The sequence below is a fragment of the Sus scrofa genome, chromosome 3 (assembly GCF_000003025.6).
Source record: "Sus scrofa isolate TJ Tabasco breed Duroc chromosome 3, Sscrofa11.1, whole genome shotgun sequence".
Classification (NCBI taxonomy): Eukaryota; Metazoa; Chordata; class Mammalia; order Artiodactyla; family Suidae; genus Sus; species Sus scrofa.
The window spans coordinates 54,890,936-54,910,818 of NC_010445.4; the positions used below are offsets into that span (position 1 = coordinate 54,890,936).

At 37.1% G+C, this 19,883-nt stretch overlaps 1 protein-coding gene across 2 annotated transcripts in view; it reads right to left on the reverse strand.

The window, feature by feature from the left end:
• The window catches only part of EIF5B (eukaryotic translation initiation factor 5B), a 69,068-nt gene that overhangs the window by 29,177 nt on the left and 20,008 nt on the right, over positions 1–19,883 (reverse strand). For both annotated transcript variants that reach the window (XM_021087192.1, XM_021087193.1), the window contains exons 2-9: positions 14,104–14,229; positions 13,917–14,001; positions 12,588–13,263; positions 10,873–11,090; positions 9,799–9,949; positions 3,602–3,697; positions 3,050–3,139; positions 1,379–1,453 (exon numbers count right to left, since the gene is read on the reverse strand). In XM_021087192.1, the coding sequence (XP_020942851.1) occupies positions 1,379–1,453; positions 3,050–3,139; positions 3,602–3,697; positions 9,799–9,949; positions 10,873–11,090; positions 12,588–13,263; positions 13,917–14,001; positions 14,104–14,229 (1,517 nt within the window). The remainder of the gene's footprint in view (positions 1–1,378; positions 1,454–3,049; positions 3,140–3,601; positions 3,698–9,798; positions 9,950–10,872; positions 11,091–12,587; positions 13,264–13,916; positions 14,002–14,103; positions 14,230–19,883) is intronic.

The window sequence follows — 19,883 nt, forward strand, 5'->3', positions numbered from 1 at the left end:
ATATGTCTGTTGATCACAGTGAAGTAGCAATACATAATTATAAAGTACTCACTTTCATAAATTAAGAAATATACTTCTACAAAAAGATACATACACCCCTATGTTCACAGCAGCACTAGGTATAATAGCCAAGACATGGAAACAACCTAAATGTAACGAGATATGTAGTACATTCACATGCACACACACAGGAATATTACTTAACCATTAAAAGGAATGAAATAATGCCATTCACAGCAACACAGGTGGACCAAGAGATCATCATACTAAGTGAAGTCAGAAAGACAAATGCCATATGATATTTAAGTGAAAATACAATACAAATTAAAACACCTATGGAACAAAAATAGACTCACAGATATAGACAACAAACTTGTGGTTGCCAAGTGGGAGGGGGAAAGAGTGAGGAATATAGACTGGGTATTTGGATTAGCGATGCAAACTAGTGTATATATATAGAGAGAGAGAAGATGGATAAACAAGGTCCTACTGTACAAGGAACTATATCAAAAGAACATGAAAAAGAACATATATGTATAACTGAGTTACTTTGCTGTACAGCAGAAATTAACAATACTGTAAATCAACTATACTTCAATACAATTAAAAAAATGCATTTCTAGGAGTTCCCTTCATGGCTCAGCAGAAACAAATCTGACTAGAATCCATGAGGATGTGGATTTGATCCCTGGCCTCACTAAGTGGGTTAAGGATCCAGTGTTGCCGTGAGCTGTGGTTTAGGTCGCAGACATGGCTCGGATCCTACACTGCTATGGCTATGGTGTAGGCCGGCAACTACAACTGATTCAACCCCTAGCCTGGGAACTTCTTTCTTTACGCCGCAAGTACAGCCCTAAAAAGCAAAGGAAAAAAAATCTAAATAGGTAAAATTAATATATCAAAACAGAAATTTAAAAGTAACAGATCAGAACTTAAAGAATTTGGCTAAAGTCAGGCTTAAAGAGAAAAAAAAATAAAGAGCCAAATATCCATGTCAAAACGTTAGGAAAAAGCCAAATTAAACCCTAAAAATGTAGATTCTAGTAGTAAAGGATGAAATGACAAAGGAAAACACTTTTCATTCATAGTGATAAGGAACTATACTATGTCTGTATTATCTTCGTATTACATTTTAAGTTAGGCTAGCTTTGATAACCTAACCCCATTTGTAACATTACCATTCTGAAAAAAATCCTAGGTAACTATCTTAAAAATGTCCTCTGAAAAACCACTCATTAATAAAATCAGCACCCACATGAGGACTTAGGAACCACGGAAATGTTTATACTGCCTTCATGTTCAGGAGACTGTTTCTTCACATACATACACACCTCCAATGACCACTGGACTTATCGATGTGTGCTTATGAGCTATTCACCTGTTTCTGTCTCCTCATCGCTAGCCATAGCTTCCCAATCATCCAGTCCAGCATCTTCAGTTTCTTCTTCCTCTTCTGTAAAGAAAAGTTTTCATAAGGACATAGAATTTATCTAGACATGAGATTGCTTTTAGAAAAACAAATTATGTAGAAAATTATGCTAACATAAAAAAGGTTCAATTATGCAAAAAATACATTTATAATTTCATTATCTTTAGAACTATTTTTTCAATATACCTAGCATATTAAACACTCTATCACCAAATGCTTCACAATTTCCTCATGTTTTGAACACACTATTTTAAAATTAATCCAGATTTCATATCTGAGGTAATTAAAATATTATTAACTCATTACAATATTCCTTTAGATCTTGAAAAGGGTACATGATGGCATTCATTTGAGGACGAATGAAATTTCACATATATCTTCTTTTTGATCTTTGATCTGTTCTTTATACATAAGAATGTATTATCTTTTTGGCTTTAACCCCTACAAATACATACAAAAACTACTGAAATTACATAGTTGGAGATAGATATCTACACTTCTACTTCAGTTGAAAATAAGAAATTTCTACTTCAGCTGGCAATAAGAACAGAATGTGCTTACAGCTCTAAAACAGAAAGATATAATTTTGAATTTAAAGACTTTAAACCCTCATTATTAATAATAATGATTTTTTTACTGATATATAATCAAGCAAAATTATTCCCAAATGAAAGGAAGATGAGAGCAGGACATGTAGCATTTGTTTTCCTGTCATAATTACTATCTGCCAACAAGCATGGACACGTCTTCTTGAAGCGGAAGAAATGAGTCAGAAACACATATACCCCTAACTCCTTATAAACTAACAATTCTTTCTAGTCCTACAAATATCACCTAAAATAGTGAACTGCTATTAAGCCTATCAATCTGAACTTCTATAATGTCATCAGGTAAATCATCCCTTTCATACTGAGAATAGGAGGAGGAAAAAGTAGAAAAGGATCAATAATACCTTTCACTAGTGTGGGTTAGTTGTAACTTTAGTTCTCTATAGCTGTTCTCATTCCTATCTTGAAACACAGGAGAGTTTCTTAATTTTACCAAACATACAGTTAGCCAGCCTCTGGCTCTCCTATCAATACCTAGTCTCATGAATTAGAATAACATTTATCTTAAAAAACAAAAGCAAAAAACAAAATAACAATTTTATGCAATCTCAACAAACAAGAATAAATAAGCTCAATCTTCTTACTGATTTAGCTGCCAGAAGCTGATCTCTAAGAAGATCTTAAAATGCCAATTTTGATGACTCTTAATAAAAGTTGATTAAAAATGCTTCCAATTTGCTTCCAAAGGATTAAATTGAGAACTTTAGGTCTTCTTGGTACTACCTAAGAATTCTGACCCATAAATAAAACATCAGAGAAAATCCAAATACTTCTATCCTCTCTACAAAACATCCTACTGACATTATTTTAAAGAACAAAATTGATTCAAGTCTCACCCCTACTCTCTTTCAAATGATAATGAAATGACTGAGAGAAAAGAAAAAACTATAAAAAAAAAAAAAAAAAAAAGGCGGCCATCCTGCCAGACATCTGGTTTCCCTGAAATGATAACCAAGCAACTTATGACACATCAATGTTACTTAACAGGAATTAACTAGTGAATGTGACTGGCCTGGTTCAACAGGAGGAGGCGTCTCTTCTTTTTCTGCTTCTCCTTGTTCTACAACTTCCACAGAAGCACTTAAATCCACAGGTTCCGATACTGAAAAAAGCAATAGAAACTAAGCTAACAATACTTTTCAGTGCATAATTTGTTAGGATACTCTGTTGTTGAGTAAAAACCAGCAGTACAAACCTAAATTTTTTAGCAAGTTTAGAAAACATTTAAATAGCACTGTCTTTCAAAAAAAAAATTTTTTTTCCCTTTCTACTCAAGAATAGAATATAAAATTATAGAAGGGAAACAAAAAAATAAGAATATTTGTGCTTATCAGAGTTAAAAAGTTATTTACAGCAAAGGATCCAGATGTTTAAAACAAAAGTACTTTTTCATTAACTTGTCATTTGAATCAGTTGAGAATGTAGTAAGAAATAAGGTTTAAAAGTCAAGTTTCAGAAAGCAATTCTAATTTGTTGATTTCCTTTTTAAAAGACTTGTTTTGCAGGCTGTGGGGGGGAAGGCAAATGAAACTTTTAAAATCATAGGCTATTTTTGTATGCAAACCTTTATTTTCCAGCTGCTGCGGTGTTTTTTTCTTCTTTTTATCTTCATAAATTGGCCTTTTCTTTGGCAAAGAGTCTTTTGATGGCACTTCAACGCCTGAGGGATAAAAATGGAAAACTTAAGGCTTTAAACTACTTGCATGTCACCTAAGACACTGCAGTGACAATGCTAGATCCTTAACCTGCTGAACCATAGGGGAACTCCATTTAAGGTATTTAAAAATTTACACACATTAAAGTCCCATGGTTTTGGTATCCAGTTCTGACTCTTGTCTACTGCACGGTCCTGTAATCACCATCATCATGGCTCTGTCTCCTCGTGCTACTCAGGGAAGGTAAACCCTATTCACATCTGTAAGCCCTTGGTAACCACTGATCTGCTCTTCAGCCCAAAGATGTGCTCTTTCCAGAAAGTCACAGAAATAAAACTTTACAGTCTTGGCTATCCTCAGAGTGGATTTGAGTCATCCTCGTTACTCCACATGTACCGAGAGCATCCCATCACACATGGCAGTGATGTATCACAGTCCCTTTATTCATTAGTCAACTGAAGGATATTTGTCTCTAGTCTTGACAGTTAGGAACAAAGCTGCTGTGAGCATCTGCAGGCAGATTTGTGTGTGTGAACTTTTCTCTAGGGTAAATATTTTGAAATGGGAATAATGAGACATTAAGATAAATATATACAGTTGACCCTTAAACAACCTAGAGGTCAGGGCTGTCAACCCTCTGTGCAGTCAATAATCTGCATGTAACTTAACAGCCCTCCGCATCCAAGGTTTCTTCAGAGCCATAGTTCACATCCTCTGATCTAATCAACCATGAATCATGTCGTTACTGTATTTACTACCGGAAAAAAAAAATCTAAAAATCTGCATTTTAGTAAACCCATACATTTCAAACCCCCATTGTTCAAGGGTCAACTGTTTTCTATCAGCTGTTTCATATCCACCGGTGATGTATGAATTCCAATTCTTCCGCATCCTTGCAGAGATGTGGTAAAGGCAGGTGTTGGATTTTTTAAATTTACATATTCTAATAAATATGTAGTGATACTTCATAGAGGTCTTAATTTGAATTTCCCTAATGACACTGACCATTCTTTCTACATGCTTATAGTTTCTTGACGAAGTATCTCTTCAAACCTCATGCCCAGTTTTAAACAGGGTTATTGACTTTCTTATTGTTGAATTTTGAGTTATCTTCATAAAAACACTGTTGTCAGGTATGTGATTTCCAGGCATTGTCTTTGAATTCTCTCAATGGTGTCTCTCACACAGCAAGTTTTAACTAGATTTCCTCAATTTTATAATTTTTTCCTTTTATATATTATGCTTTTGAAGTTGTAACTCAGCACTCTGCCTAACACAAGCTCACAAAGATTTTCTCTTCATGTATTCTTTTAAAGGTTTTAGAGTTGATATCCACAAAACATCCTGTTGTGATTTTGACTAAGACTGCACTGAATCTATAAATCAGTTTCAGAGAACCAGTATCGTAACGACAGCATATCTTCCAATCCATGAAAATAATAACATCTATTTACAAAGCTCTTTGATTTTTTCATCAGTGTTTTACAGTTTCAGCATATAGATCCCACAAATATTAGAATTTTAATTAAGTGTTTCACTTTATTTTTCTTTTTTGGGGGGGGTGCTCCCATAAATGGTACCATTTTAAAATTTGATTTTCACTTGTTAATTGCTAGCATACAGAATTACAACTGATATTTGCATAGCAGCCTTATCTACAACCTTGCTAACCTCACTTATTAGCTGTAGGATTCTGTGGGAGGCAGATTCCATAGGATTTTCTATGTAGGCAACTGTTATCTGTGAGTCGACAGTTTTACTTCTTCCTTCCAATCTGTATGCCTTTTTTGCCTAATTGCCTGAGTTAGGACATTCCAGTGCAGTGCGGAATGATGGTGATAAGAGTGGACATCCTTGCCTTAATCACAGTATTAGAGTTTAGTATTCAGTCATTCACCAGTGACTGTCAGAGTTTTATGGTTTCTGTAAACGTCTCCAATCAGGGAAGCTCCCTTCTATTCTTAGTTTGTGAATTTTATCACATATGATGTTAAATTTTGTCAAATGATTCTTCTGCATCTATTGAGATGATCTCATGTAGGTTTCCTTCTTTAGTCTGTTAATATGGTAAAATATTATTTTTAACTACTGAACCAATCCTGCATTCCCAGGATAAAACCCACTTGGTCATGATATATTGTATCTATCTATGTATCTACACTGACACAGAGAGACAGACAGACACACACACACACACACACACACATTTCCATCCTGGCTCAGCAGAAAAGAACCCGACTAGTATCCATGAGGATTTGGACTCAATTCCTAGCCCCACTCAGTCGGTTATTAAGGATCCAGCATTGCTGTGAGCTGCAGAATAGGTCGAAGATGTCACTTGGATCTGGTACTGCTGCAACTGTGATGTAGGCCAGAATGTACAGCTCTGATTTGACCCCTAGCCTGGGAACTTCCACATGCCGCACCTGCAGCAAATACATATAAACATATCTATTTATATAGGTGACCTTTGAATAACATATGTTTTAAAACTACAGAGATACTTATACCTCACGTTTTTGTCACTGAATATATACTATTGTATTATATGGTCCACTGCTGGTTGAATACATGGATGCTGAAAGTGGATACAACAGTCTGACTATAAACTTACATGCAGATTTGTGAATACACAGAGACGTGCCCCTAACCCCTGCATTGTACAAGGGTCAATTGTACTGCTGGAATCAAACTGCTAATATTTTGTTAAATTCTGCATGTTCATCCATGAGGGATACTGGTCTACAATTTTCCTTTCTTATAGTGTCTTTAATGTCTATAATGTCTCACTGGGCTATTAAAAGTAATGCTGTAGCCATGAAATGAGTTGGGTAGTTTTCAAAGATAATGTTTCTCCCCTAAATATCTGTTAGAATTCCAAAGTGAAATTACAGAGGATTTGAGTTTTCTTTGTTGGAATATTTTTTAACTAAGATAAAATGTACAGTAGAAAAAAAAATAAAAAAATAAACTAATTTATTGGGGAAATTAAACCCACTCCCCAAAAAAGCATATTTTTAAAATAGATATAGGACTATCCAGGTTATGTATTTTTTGAGTTTTGGTAGGGTGTTTTAAGGAATGTGTACTTGCTTTATGTTTAGTCATTCCAGGCTAAAGGCTATGGAACAGACTAAAACATAAACTCCTGCACACTTCAGGGTAATTATCAGAAAACATCTGCAGATACCTACCCTCTCTAAGAACACTTTCTGAGCTCAATGACTTCTCTATTTGTTTTACTGGCCATGCCCGAGGCATGTGAGAAGTTCCTGGGCCAGGGATCAAACCTGAGCCACAGCAGTGGTAATACCAAATCCCAAGGCCATCAGGGAAGAACTCTCACCAAGTTCATAGTTTTAAATTATAATTTCCATCTAATCTCATAAGTACAAGTCAAACTACTCCATAAAACAGCATTTCTTTTTTATTTTTTGTTTATGGCCACACCTGTGGCATATGGAAGTTCCCAGGCTAGAGGCTGAATAGGAGCTACAGCTGTAAATCTACACCACAGCCACAGCCACAGGATCTGAGCCACATCTGAGAACTACACCACAGCTCACGGCAACACTGGATCCTTAACCCACTGAGCAGGGCCCAGGGATCAAACCTGCATCTTCATGAATACTAGTCAGACTCATTTCCTCTGAGCCACAATGGAAACTCCTAGTTTCTTTTTTTTTTCCTTTCTTTTTTGTCTTTTGTCCTTTCAGGGCCACACCTGTGGCACATGGAGGTTCCCAGGCTAGGGGTCAAATCAGAGCTGTAACCGCCAGCCTACACAAGAGCAACGCCTGATCCAAGCCATGTCTGTGACCTACATCACAGTTCACGGCAATGCCAGATCCTTAACCCACTGAGTGAGGCCAAGGATTGAACTCGAAACCTCAGAGTTCCTGGTCAGATTCATTTCCGCTGCACCACGACGGGAACTCCCTAGTTTCATTTTTTAAAGAGCTAAATCCCCAAATGAGAATACAACTTTCTGAGATCTAAATACTGTGTTTCTCTACTGCTCCTGGCTGAACTGGGAATACAATGCATAACAAAGAGGCAGTCATACAGGTCAGTTTCATCTCCGCTCTAGGACCTTGGGCAGGGTATCTAAGTCTCCATTTTCTTCATCTGTATAATGCGAATGAAAATATCTTTAAGTTTATATGAGGAAATAATGTAAAAGGTATCAGTTACATACTAAATACATAATAAATGGTAGCTGTCACTTTAATTACAATATGAGCACCAAAATTACTATAATATAAAAATCTGTGGATTGTAGGAATGGAATATTAAGGGACGTCTCACTACAGTCTTCTCAATAGAGCAAAGACACTATTTTAACTCATCTTACCTGTCAAAAACATAAGTAATTACATGTCCAAACTGTGGTCTCTAAACTAAAAAGAACAAAGGTTTTGGGTAAACAGTTGATTTCCAACTCCAGAGGAGAAAAAGTACAAGACGAACCCAAGATATCTCATGGTGTTTTTAGAAAGAGGTCAAAGAACACTGTAGTTATGTGAAAAGTCACAGGGACCAACCTGAATGAGCTCCTACCAGCCAAAGACGATGTAATTTCTGAGTATCAAAAACATCAAAGACTTCAGGAGATAAAAACATCAATTATATAAAACTCCATTAAGACATAATTATGATACACATCCAAAACAAAATTAAACTCAATGGTCACCTCTGGGGGTTATGAAGACAACAAGCTTATTATTATTTTGTAAATTAGTAAAGAAAGGAAAAGAATTAAGCACGTATCCTGGTTTTCCTACATGAACTGTATTTTTGGAAAAGTTTTCCTTTAAAGATTCTAGCTAATAAATGCAGAAAGAATGACAGACTATCAATTCTGCAATTCTTAATGAAGTGCTTGATGCAGGCAATAATCACCTAGTGGAATTAAAATTATTAGGGGAAAAGTCAATGAAGGACTTCTGTAAACTCACTGGTTAATCTCAACTTCACTAGAAACCAAACAACCAGACCACGTGCCTCCTCAAATGAGGCATTGGGTAGTACATGCACCACTAGGAAGCCAAACTGTTACATTTAAAAAAGGACAAGATACAGAGAACTAAATTAGAATGCAATTAGACAAATCTAGACTAGGAGAAATTCTAGAGAAAAATCAGTATCTTCAACAAACAAATGGCATACCAAAAACAGGGGTGGTAGCGTTGTTAATGAGACACAGCAACCAAATCGAACACATGAATCTAATCTGGATCCTGATTTGAATAAATCAGTTATAAAAGACATTTTGGGGTCAAGTGGGAAAAAATTAAACATGGACAGAAAATCAAGATGATATCAAGGAATTAATTTGTTAAATATAATAATACAAATGAAGTTTACTTTAAAAGTAACCTTCCTTGGAGTTCCCGTCGTGGCGCAGTGGTTAATGAATCTGACTAGGAACCATGAGGTTTTGGGTTCGATCCCTGGCCTTGCTCAGTGGTTAATGATCCGGCGTTGCCGTGAGCTGTGGTGTAGGTGGCAGACTCGGCTTGGTTCCCGCGTTGCTGTGTCTCCGGTATAGACTGGTGGCTACAGCTCTGATGAGACCCCTAGCCTGGGAACCTCCATATGCCACGGGAGCGGTCCTAGAAAAGGCAAAAAGACAAAGGAAAAAAAAAGTAACCTTCCTTGTCTGTTAGAGATACATACTAAAATGTATGTAAAATAATAATTGCTTCTGGAATTCACTTGAAAATACTCCAGGAGAAAAAAGTGAATGGAAGAGGACAAAACAATAATGGTAAATGTTGAAGATTCTTGAAACTGGGTGATGGGATTCATTTTACTATTATTCTGCATTTTTGTTTATTTGGCGAGGACCATAGAAATCCCTCAATTTAAGAGATAAAACTGTATCTTTACATATTTTGTATTATTATAATAACCTATTATTATTTACACACAAATTTTTATCAGAGTATAAAAGTCATCTCCCTAAATAATGAAATTATCTCAACTATTCCTCATGTTATCATTGGACTTTTTTCACAGCATTTTCATTGCAATTCTCCTTCTGACAGAGATATAACTGCATGAGAGAAGTTTCTAAACAGGTTCAATTAAGAACACCACCTACCCTGAGCTTGTAGAAGTTTAAGGGTAGCTTCGGCTCTGGCTCTGGCTTCTCTCTGGGATTTAGTTAAAAGTTTTCCTTCTTTTTTCAAGCGTTCTTTTCTTTCCTTTTCCTTTTGCTTTTTCCTTTCTCTTTTTTCTTGTTCCAATCTTTCCTACAAAAGAACACATGACAGACAATTGTATTAGCTTGATGAATTATAAAATTTATTTATTTTTCTGTCTTTTTAGGGCCACACCCATGGCATATGTTGGTTCTCAGGCTAGGGGTAGAATCTTAGCTGTAGCTGCCAGCCTACACCACAGCCACAGCAATGCAGGCTCCAAGCAGCGTCAGCGACCTACACCGTAGCTCACAGTAACACTCGATCCTTAACCCACTGAGAGAGGCCAGGGATCGAACCTGCGTCCTCATGGATGCTGGTCAGATTCGTTCCCACTGAGCCACAATCACAACTCCAGAATTATAAAATTTAAACAATCGGAGTTCCCGTCGTGGCGCAGTGGTTAACGAATCCGACTAGGAACCATGAGGTTGCGGGTTCGGTCCATGCCCTTGCTCAGTGGGTTAACGATCCGGCGTTGCCGTGAGCTGTGGTGTAGGTTGCAGACGCGGCTCGGATCCCGCGTTGCTGTGGCTCCGGCGTAGGCCGGAGACTACAGCTCCGATTCAACCCCTAGCCTGGGAACCTCCATATGCCGCGGGAGCGGCCCAAGAAATAGCAGCAACAACAACAACAAAAGACAAAAAAAAAAAAAAAATTTAAACAACCCCAATTTCCAACAAAGTTCTTGATATACATGCAAAGTATCCTTAGGAGATTCCTGTACATAAGTGTTAATTAATATCACATGATAGACTCTGCATTGGCAATGACATACAAGCATCTCTTGTCTACCTGAGGAAATAAAAGGATTTTCTGTATCTCCCTATTTCTATGAGAATAATGTATTATTATTCTGAAGTATTCTGAATCATGCAACTAAGAAATTTTTCGTATCAAAAAGCTAGAGAGAGTTCATCAGAAGATTTTCAGTACAACAAAACATCAATATCAACAACTTTGTGAAAACATACCTCTTCCTTCCGCTTGGCTTCTAGCTCTTCAAGCCGTTTTATCCGTTCTTCCTCTTCTCTCTTCTGTCTTTCTTCTTCTTCTTTAAGCTTAGCCAGAGCTTCTTGCATAGCTTTAACTGTGGCTTTGCTAGGTCCTTTTTTCTTCTCTTTCTCTTTTTCTTCCTTTTCTCCCTTCTTTTTCTTCTTATCTTTTTTCTTTTTGTCTCCTTCATTGTCATCTACCAAAAAAGAAGAGAGACAAAGAGTTTTTAAAAAGGTTGTTTCCAGAGTTCCAGTCATGGCACAGTGGAAATGAATCCCACTAGGAGCTATGAGGTGTCGGTTTGGATCCCTGGCCTCACTCAGTGGGTTAAGGATCTGGCGCTGTCTTGAGCTGTTTGTGTAGGTCAAACAGACACGGCTCGGACTCTGTGTTGCTGTGGCTGTGGTATAGGCCAGCAGCTGTAACTCCAATTGGACCCCTAGCTCAGGAACATTCATATGCTGTGGGTGTGGCCCTGAAAAGCAAAATAAATAAATAGGTTGTTTCCTAAGGCAATATGAGCAAACCCCAGAATTCAGGGACCAGAGTGGGCCAAGGCTGATGCCAGCTGCAGGCTAACATCTCTAGGCATAAAGGCATCCTGAGCACTTGAGAAGCCAGAAGAGCTCAAAACAACCCTCCTGGCCTCCTCAGGAGCTTACATTACAATGCTGCTCCTCTGAGTTGTCCTGAGGGATCAAGACAGGGGAATCCTATCAGTAGGAAGAAGGTATACTGTACCCAAAGTATCTTCTTAATCCATACTGTCTGGATTCCTAAATTCTGTAGCTAGTTTTGTTTCTATAACATGGGAGTGATAAGAATCATGCCTACCTTAAGAGGATATTAGGAGAAAAAAAATAGAAAATATAATTAGAGTCTAAGACCACCATAGCATTCTGCTAAAGAATTAAAGTTTACGAAGCTTTCATGATGGTTCTCCTCAAGGATGTACAAACAATACGAGTGGTTAAAGAAGCTATGCCAAATTTCGCATTAAAAGTTTTCTAGGCTAGGGGGCTCCCCTGTGGTGCAGCAGGTTATGGATCCCACACTGTCAATGCAGCAGCTTGGGTTGGTGCTATGGTGCAAGTTTGATTCCTGGCTCGGAACTCCCACATGCCACAGGCACAGCCAAAAACAAACAAACGAATTCTAGTCTGAAGAAAACCTATGTCGATTCTTTGATCTTTGTTTTCATTCTGAATAAGAGGGGTAAATTTAGCTAGAAAGTTTTTTTTATTGGTTATGGTACAAAAACATGAATCACTGTTGCCAAAAAATGTTATCTAATTTTAGCGTGTTACTTTTCCATTTCATAGACTGAATTAGGTTTTTAAGAACAGGAAAGAATTCAGATATTATCTCACACTGTTATCAAAAAAATAAAATTTTTATTAGGCAACTTCTGGTCTTTATCAACAGCAAAAAGTTGCTTTTCACAATGAAATTATGGGAAAATCCTAGTTTGTGCATAAAACCTTTGAAAGGTATTTTTTACTGTACACATAAACATTTAACAATGAAAAAATCGAGTACAAGAATACTCAGACGTAATTTTTTAAAAGCTTCTTGCAACTCAGCGCCCTTATAACCAAGGATAAGTAATAAGATGGTTTGGGAGCCCAAAGATGAAAACTTGGACTAAGGAGGAAGCTAAGCCCTCCGCCCTTTCCTCTGCACCACTACCAACCTTCAGCAGCTGCAGGAGTCTCCCCTTTCTCCTCAGGGGCAGGAGCTGCTCCAGAATCAAGAATCACCTTGGATTTTACAGCTTCCTCTTCAGTTTTTCTTTGTGAGTCTTTTGGTTTACTCTGGTCCTTTTTACCAGATTCTAGCTCTTCTTTTTCTTTCAGCTTCCGCAGCTTTGCCTTTTCTTCATCCCGCTTTTTTCTCTCACGCTCTTTCTTTTCTGCCTTCTTTTGAGCCACTGTCTTGATTTTAAAGGAGGAGTCGTCATCTTCATTCCCGCTCTCTACATTAGGACCTGGCTTATTTTTCTGATTTTTTTTCTGTCCTTTCCTAGACGGCAAAAATTCATCTGATTCATCCCCACTTTCACCGGAAGAATGTACTCTGGCACGCTCTTTAATTCTTTTACTGTCAGCTTCATCCTCTTCTGACCCATCCCATTTCTTGTTTGATTTTTGAGCTTTCCCTTTAGCTTTTTTGGAGACTTTATTAAAATCATCATCATCATCACTCGCAGAGTACATTTCCACTTTGGGCTTTGCAGTCTTTTTCGATTTTGAATCTTTATCTTCCAATTCTTCACTATCATTATCTTCAAAACTTTGTTTTTTGCCTTTCTGTCCTTTCTTTTTTTTATCTTGTTTTGAGGTGGATTCATCTTCATTATTTTCTGTTGGCTAAAAAAATTTCCATTGTTAGAAGTATTAACAGAGTTATACTTTATTTTTTTAAAATAACCGAGACTCTTCAAAGTCATGTACTTCATTAAGTACACACAGAAAAAACTTTCAAAATAATTTCAAAATAAGATCCCTTTAACAAGAATATAAAACCTCAAGCAAGTACCAGAAGCTCTCCTAGGCTCAGGCACATCTCACATTCACTGTAAAATGCAGAATCCAGGTGCTCTGAAGCAAGCACTAGTCACCAGTCCTCTTTTACTGCCTTCTACAAATGGCACAAAAGCCAGGGGTGGGGGGGAGAAACTGAAAGAAAAACACCTATCACTTTCTCATTACTTGATGCTTATCACATTCAAAGGATGGGCAAGAAACAATATAAAAAATCAGAGACAGAGTTAGAAAGTGTGATACTTTCAAATCTAGCAATTTTACAAACCAGGAAATACCTTTAGATTCCCAAATAAAGCATCTTTATATCTGTGAAAGGTTTTTAACTATTTCTTTCCTAAAAATTGTTTTCCCCCTTTACCATCAAATCTTATAGAAACGTTTACCTAACATATGTACATTGCTCAAAAGTTACCAAAAGCGGTCCTTAAAATGAGCTAGGAGGAAGCATGATCCAGCAACAATGAACAATCTTTCACCTTTACTGCAGCAGTTTCTCTGTCAGCTTTGATGCCTTGAGCCTCCCAAGACAATTCTTCCAGTTCTTTCAGGATATCATCTTCACTAGAAACAGATTAAAAATCTATTTTGAGGTACTGAATTAGTGTAATAAGTAAATCTAGTACCAAAGCTAAGAAAAATCAAATATATTTAAAATATACTTACTCAAAATCTTGTCTTTTTTTCTCCTTTTTCTTTTTCCCCTTTGACTTTTGAGGTTCCTGTTCCTTGGCAGCACCAGCTCCTTCTATTTCTGCAGCCAATGCGTCAAGATCAATGTCATCCTTGGCACTTAAATGAAAACAAAGAAGACCTAAATGTTACTCAAGAGCAAAATAATTTGCCACATTCACTTACAGACAAAAATTTTTTTCATTTTAGCCTTTTTCATGCATTAGCAGCCCACTGAGAAAAATCGTTTGCAAAGTTCTTTTACGACAACACTTGAGTTATACCTACTTATCAGACTCTCTGTATCTGCTTCAATAAAGACTGAGTTGCACTCGAATCAGAAAGAATAACAATGAAGAGCTCGAGGAATAAAATCAAGGTAATCAAGAAACTTTTGTTGATAACAAAGTTTCTTTGGGATTGCCTGAATGAAATTACTTATAAAATGAAGAGAACTTGAAAGATTAAAAAAAGATTATTTCTTGATTATCAATAATGGATACCTATATATTTTTACTTAGAATAGCAGAATTTTTAGAGCTTAAAGAAACTTAATCTAGTCTATTATCTCATTTTACCAAAGGGAAAACAAAGTTGCACAAAGTTTGAATGCCTTCAGCAAAACATGTCCACACATACAAATCTAAATAAATTAGGAATGATTCACATAAAATAAATAAATGAAACACCTGGAACACCCCAAAATCCAGACCAAACCTGCTCATAATCTTCCACATTCCTGGTTTTGTTTCTGGCTCCATCCCACGATGTCCTTACCTACCTACCAATATTAACTGGAGTAAACCAAACTGAGTTCCAGCTAAAACCGACATTAAACAAAGGAAGTCAGCCGGTTTGAGATGTACAGGTAGAAAAGGTGTGAATTCAAGTAAGTGATATAATAATAAAACAAAGACCTCATGCAACATGGCTTCCACGGTGAATGCCTTGTTATGAAGATACTTCACTTCAATAAAGAGAATTCCAAAAGACAATTAACTTTTAACCACATAACTTAAAGATTATGAACAAGACATTGAGGAAATAGGATTTATCCTCAAGGAGCTTTGTAGGGGAGAGAACAAATGAGGAAGCCAGGAATTCCAAAATGCTAAACGCTGTGATTTAAAGCAATTCTACACTTTAGTAGCTGACCAGAATTGAAATGTGTTTGTTCCCTCTTGTCCTATATTTTAGACAGTGTATTGAGGGGGATTATAGAACACTGAACCACTATACTGATGGTGACTTCCCAAAGCAACAAATGCAGGATGAAAAAGTCAAATACTTCCTAGCAGAGGAGAAACCTAGAACCAATTACTGAAGGAGAAGCAGGAGTGAACCAGGCAAAGAGAGTGCTTGTATCAGACACAATGAGTAAAAAACTAAAGGCATTAACATGCTCGGTGCCTCAGGTATATGAACCAACTCAGCAGCTTTTCATAGGTTCCTGATTTCTTGAACCCACCCATGATCTAAGGGACCAGAAACTCGGGTGGGAGCTAGGCAATGTATTTTTAGCAATCTTTCCAGGCAACTGTAGGTGAGATTTGAATCGTTTTTCTTTTTTATAAATGAAGAAATTGAGGCAGAGAACTCTAGGATCATACAAGGCAGAGATGGGATTTGAACCCAGGGTGTTCTGATTCCAAAGCCAAAGATCTTAATCCCGCTGAAATAATCAAATATGCATTTTAGAAAGCTACCTCTGGTACAAATGACAGGGCAGAATCCCAACCAGTTAGGATGCAGGAAAAGGGAGGAAGTTTTTATAGTTAATTGGAATGACAAAACACATACCTGAGTTGCAGCAGTGGCAGACAAGATGAAGACATGCACGTCAGATAAATACCACGGGGATTGATCAGCAACACTTAAGTGACAACTGGATGTATACAGAAAGGAGGGAGGAAGAACCCAGCACAAACCTAAGTCTGGCCCAGCATGATATCAACCAGCACTATCTCCACACACCCCTGCCAATATTTCACACCACAGCAGCTTCTGAGACAGGGTGAGATGGGAAGGTGGTTCATGACTGAGGCTCAGCAGCTAAACTCCAAAAACTTGCAAACTCTCACCTAAATGATATTCATCTAATCAAAATAGCTTCTGATTGGCTATATTTCCGTAATATTAACAAACATTTCTAGAGTAACAAAATACAAGACTACATCTGTATGCTCTTGAGTGTGAAAAGCCACTTCTGGCTAATAGAAATTAACATATTTGAGTGCTTATATGTCAGATATTGTGCTAACCAACCACTAGACATACTATATATTATGTTGCTTTATCCTCATAACAACTGTACTAAGCTTAAGGATGATGATCAACAATTTCAGGTATTTCACATACCAGAATTATACTGACTTCCCAGAAAATGCGAAATAATCAAGTTCCTGAAAATTATTTGAGAAATCCAAACATAGCTACAAAGTATATCAATGTTATAACAATGACTTAGCCTTAGCTACAATGGGTTCTTTCATGCGTATTAAACTTCCTGCCCGATTCAAAAGAATGTCCTAAAATGTCAAACATGACATACAGCAGGACATGAAGGTGACACGTAATGTCAGTGATTTAACTAGAAACTTTACACCATACTCTGCCTACATTTTTAGCCCCACTTTTCTACCTACCCACTACACACTACAGCTTTAAGATTTCAATAAACAGTCAAATATAAAATTCAGTCATGCTGATAGAGAAAGCTTTAAAATCTTCATGGAATCTGTAAAAGTATTTTCCTGTAGGTACGTCTTTCTGCAGATCACTTTTTCCTTTATCAAAAATACAATACTCCTGCTAATATTCCCCCTAAAAGCCCCTAATCCTTTATTCTAAACTTACTGCAGATTTCCAGAAATAACAGGCAGCTTACTGTATTCAACTCAGTATTTTAATAGGCCACATTCCTCCATCAAGATAGAAAAAAAAGTTACAACTTAATGGCCTTAAAAAATGAGTATGTGTAGTTTTTTAAGAAATAGTCAAACTCCTTTCTAAAGTGACCTCACCATTTAATACTCCCACCACCAACAATGCATGGAGACATGCATTTTTTTCCACATCCCAGCCAGTATTTAGTATTATGGCTACTTTTCCTTAAGCTTTTCTAATATATGTGTGATTATAGCACATCAATGTCTTATTTTCCATTTCCTTAAAGGCTAACAAAGTTAAACATTTTTCATGTACTTATTTGCCATTCATATATATTCAGTGAAATGTCTCTTCATATCTTTGTCATTTTCTTACTGGATTGATTTTCTTTTAATGTTGAGTTTTAACTCCTTTTTTTTTCCTTTGGTCTTTTTGTTAGGGCTGCACCTGCAGCATATAGAGGTTCTCAGGCCAGGGGCTAAATCAGAGCTGCAGCTAGGCCGACGCCACAGTCACAGCAATGTGGAATCCAAGCCACGTCTGCAACCTACACCACAGTTCAAGGCAACGCTAGATCCTTAACCCACTGGAGCAAGGCCAGGGATCAAAACTGCATCCTCATGGATACTAGTCAGACTCGTTTCCACTGAGCCACAATGGGAACTCTGAGTTTTAACTCTTTATATGAGTTATTGGTCAGATACATGGTTTATGTATACTTTCTTCCAGTTTGTAGCTTGTCCAATTAGCAGGGTTTTTAACCAGAGCAAAAATTTTGAATTTGCATGAAATATCATTTATCATGTTTTTTCCTTTATGGATACTTTTGGTGTCACGACAAAGAACTTTTCAATAACCCCTAGATCCTGAAGATTTTTAATATATTCTTTTTTTAATATGTTATATTTTGAAGGTTGTATACTTTAATGTTTGTATTTAAATCGATGATCCATTTTTATCTTTTTTGCCTATGGGTATACAACAGCTCCAACAACATTTCAACTGTCCATCCTACACTGAATTGCTGTTGCACCTCTGTCAAAAACCACTCCGTTGTACTTGTATACTGCCATTACTAAGTTCTCTGTTTGTCTCTATTGATTTGTGTCTCTCTCTCTGATGTCATGGTCACAAAAGCTTACAGAAAGTCTTGAAATCAAATGGAGTGATTCCTTTCCCTTTATTATTATCAGAATTGTTTTATTTTATTTATTTATTTATTTAGGGCCACACCTCCAACATACGGAAGTTCTCAGGCTAGAGGTCAAATTGGCATTGCAGGTGCTAACCTACACCACAGCCACACAGGATCCCAGCCACATCTACAACCTACACCACAGCTCCTTAACCCACTGAGTGAGGCCAGCGATCAAATGCACATCCTCATGGATACTCTTCAGGTTAATTACTGCTGAGCCACAAAGGGAACTCCCGTTTTATATATTCTTAACTCCTTTGACTTTTCAAACAAATTTTAGAACAATCTTGTGTACATCTACCCCCCCCCCAAAATCTTGTTGTAATTTTAACAGCAACTGCATTGTGTATGAATTTTTTTTAAATGGCATCTCAATTACGTTGAGTTTTTCAATCCATGAATGTGGTATGTTTTTCCATTTATTTAGATCTTCTTTGATTGCTTTCATCAGTTTTGTGATTTTCTAATTACTTTAAAAGTTAACTTTTAAAGAAATCCAAAGTTGTATTTTTAATCTGTTTCTACATACTCAATACACACAAATGTGACTGAATTTTTTTGTTGATCTGGTATATTTCAATTATTATCTCTTTGCAATAAGCAAACAGTTAAGATTTGAAATTAAAAGTACAATCCCCCCCCAAAAAAATTGGACTTCATCAAAATTTAAGTGTATACAAGACCATGTGAAGGCAATGAAAAAAAACAAGCTACAAAAGTGGGAGAAAATATCTGCAAACCACCTATCTGAAAAAAAACTAGTATCTAGAATACTTGAAGAAATCTCCAAACGCAACAGTAAAAATGCAAACAATCCAACTAGAAGATGGACTAAACGCGTAAAAAGGTATTTCACTAAAGAGCATTGACAGGGAGTTCCCATCATGGCTCAGTGGTTAAGGAATCCGACTAGGAACCATGAGGTCACAGGTTTGATCCCTGGCGTCACTCAGTGGGTTAAGGATCCGGCGTTGCCGTGACCTGTGGTGTAGGTCGCAGAGGCAGCTCGGATCTAGCACTGCTGTGGCTGTGGTGCCAACCGGCGGCTACAGCTCTGATTAGACCCCTAGCCTGGGAACCTCCATATGCCACATAAGCAGCCCTAGAAAAGACAAAAAAAAAAAAAAAAAAAAAAAAGAGTATTTGCAGATGGTAAATAAATGATGTTTCACATTATTAGCTACTTGGGAAATGCAAATTAAAATCACAATGGGATTGGGAGTTCCTGCTGGGGCATAGGTGAATCAGTTGTGTCTCTGCAGTGCCAGGACACATGGCCTGGCACAGTGGGTCAAGTGGCATAGGTCACAACTGAGGCTCAGATCTTATCCGTGGTCAGAGAACTCCATCTGCAGTGGGGCGGCCAAAAAAAGAAAAAAGAAAGTACAATGGGATATCACTACATACCCATCAGAATGTCTTCTCCCCTCAAAACAATGATGAGAACAGTGTTGGTTGAGAATGCAGAGGACCTGGATCACTCAGACATTGCTGGTGAAAATATAAACTGGTACAGCCACTCTGGAAAACAAGTCTATCATTTTCCTGTAAAACTAAAAATGTACTTACCATAGGACCCAGCATATGACCTCTTTCACATTTATCCCTCAGTGACCGCCCCCCCCCAAATGATGTCATGCAGAAACTTGTAACAAATGTTTGGAGCAGCTTTATTTGTAATAGCCAA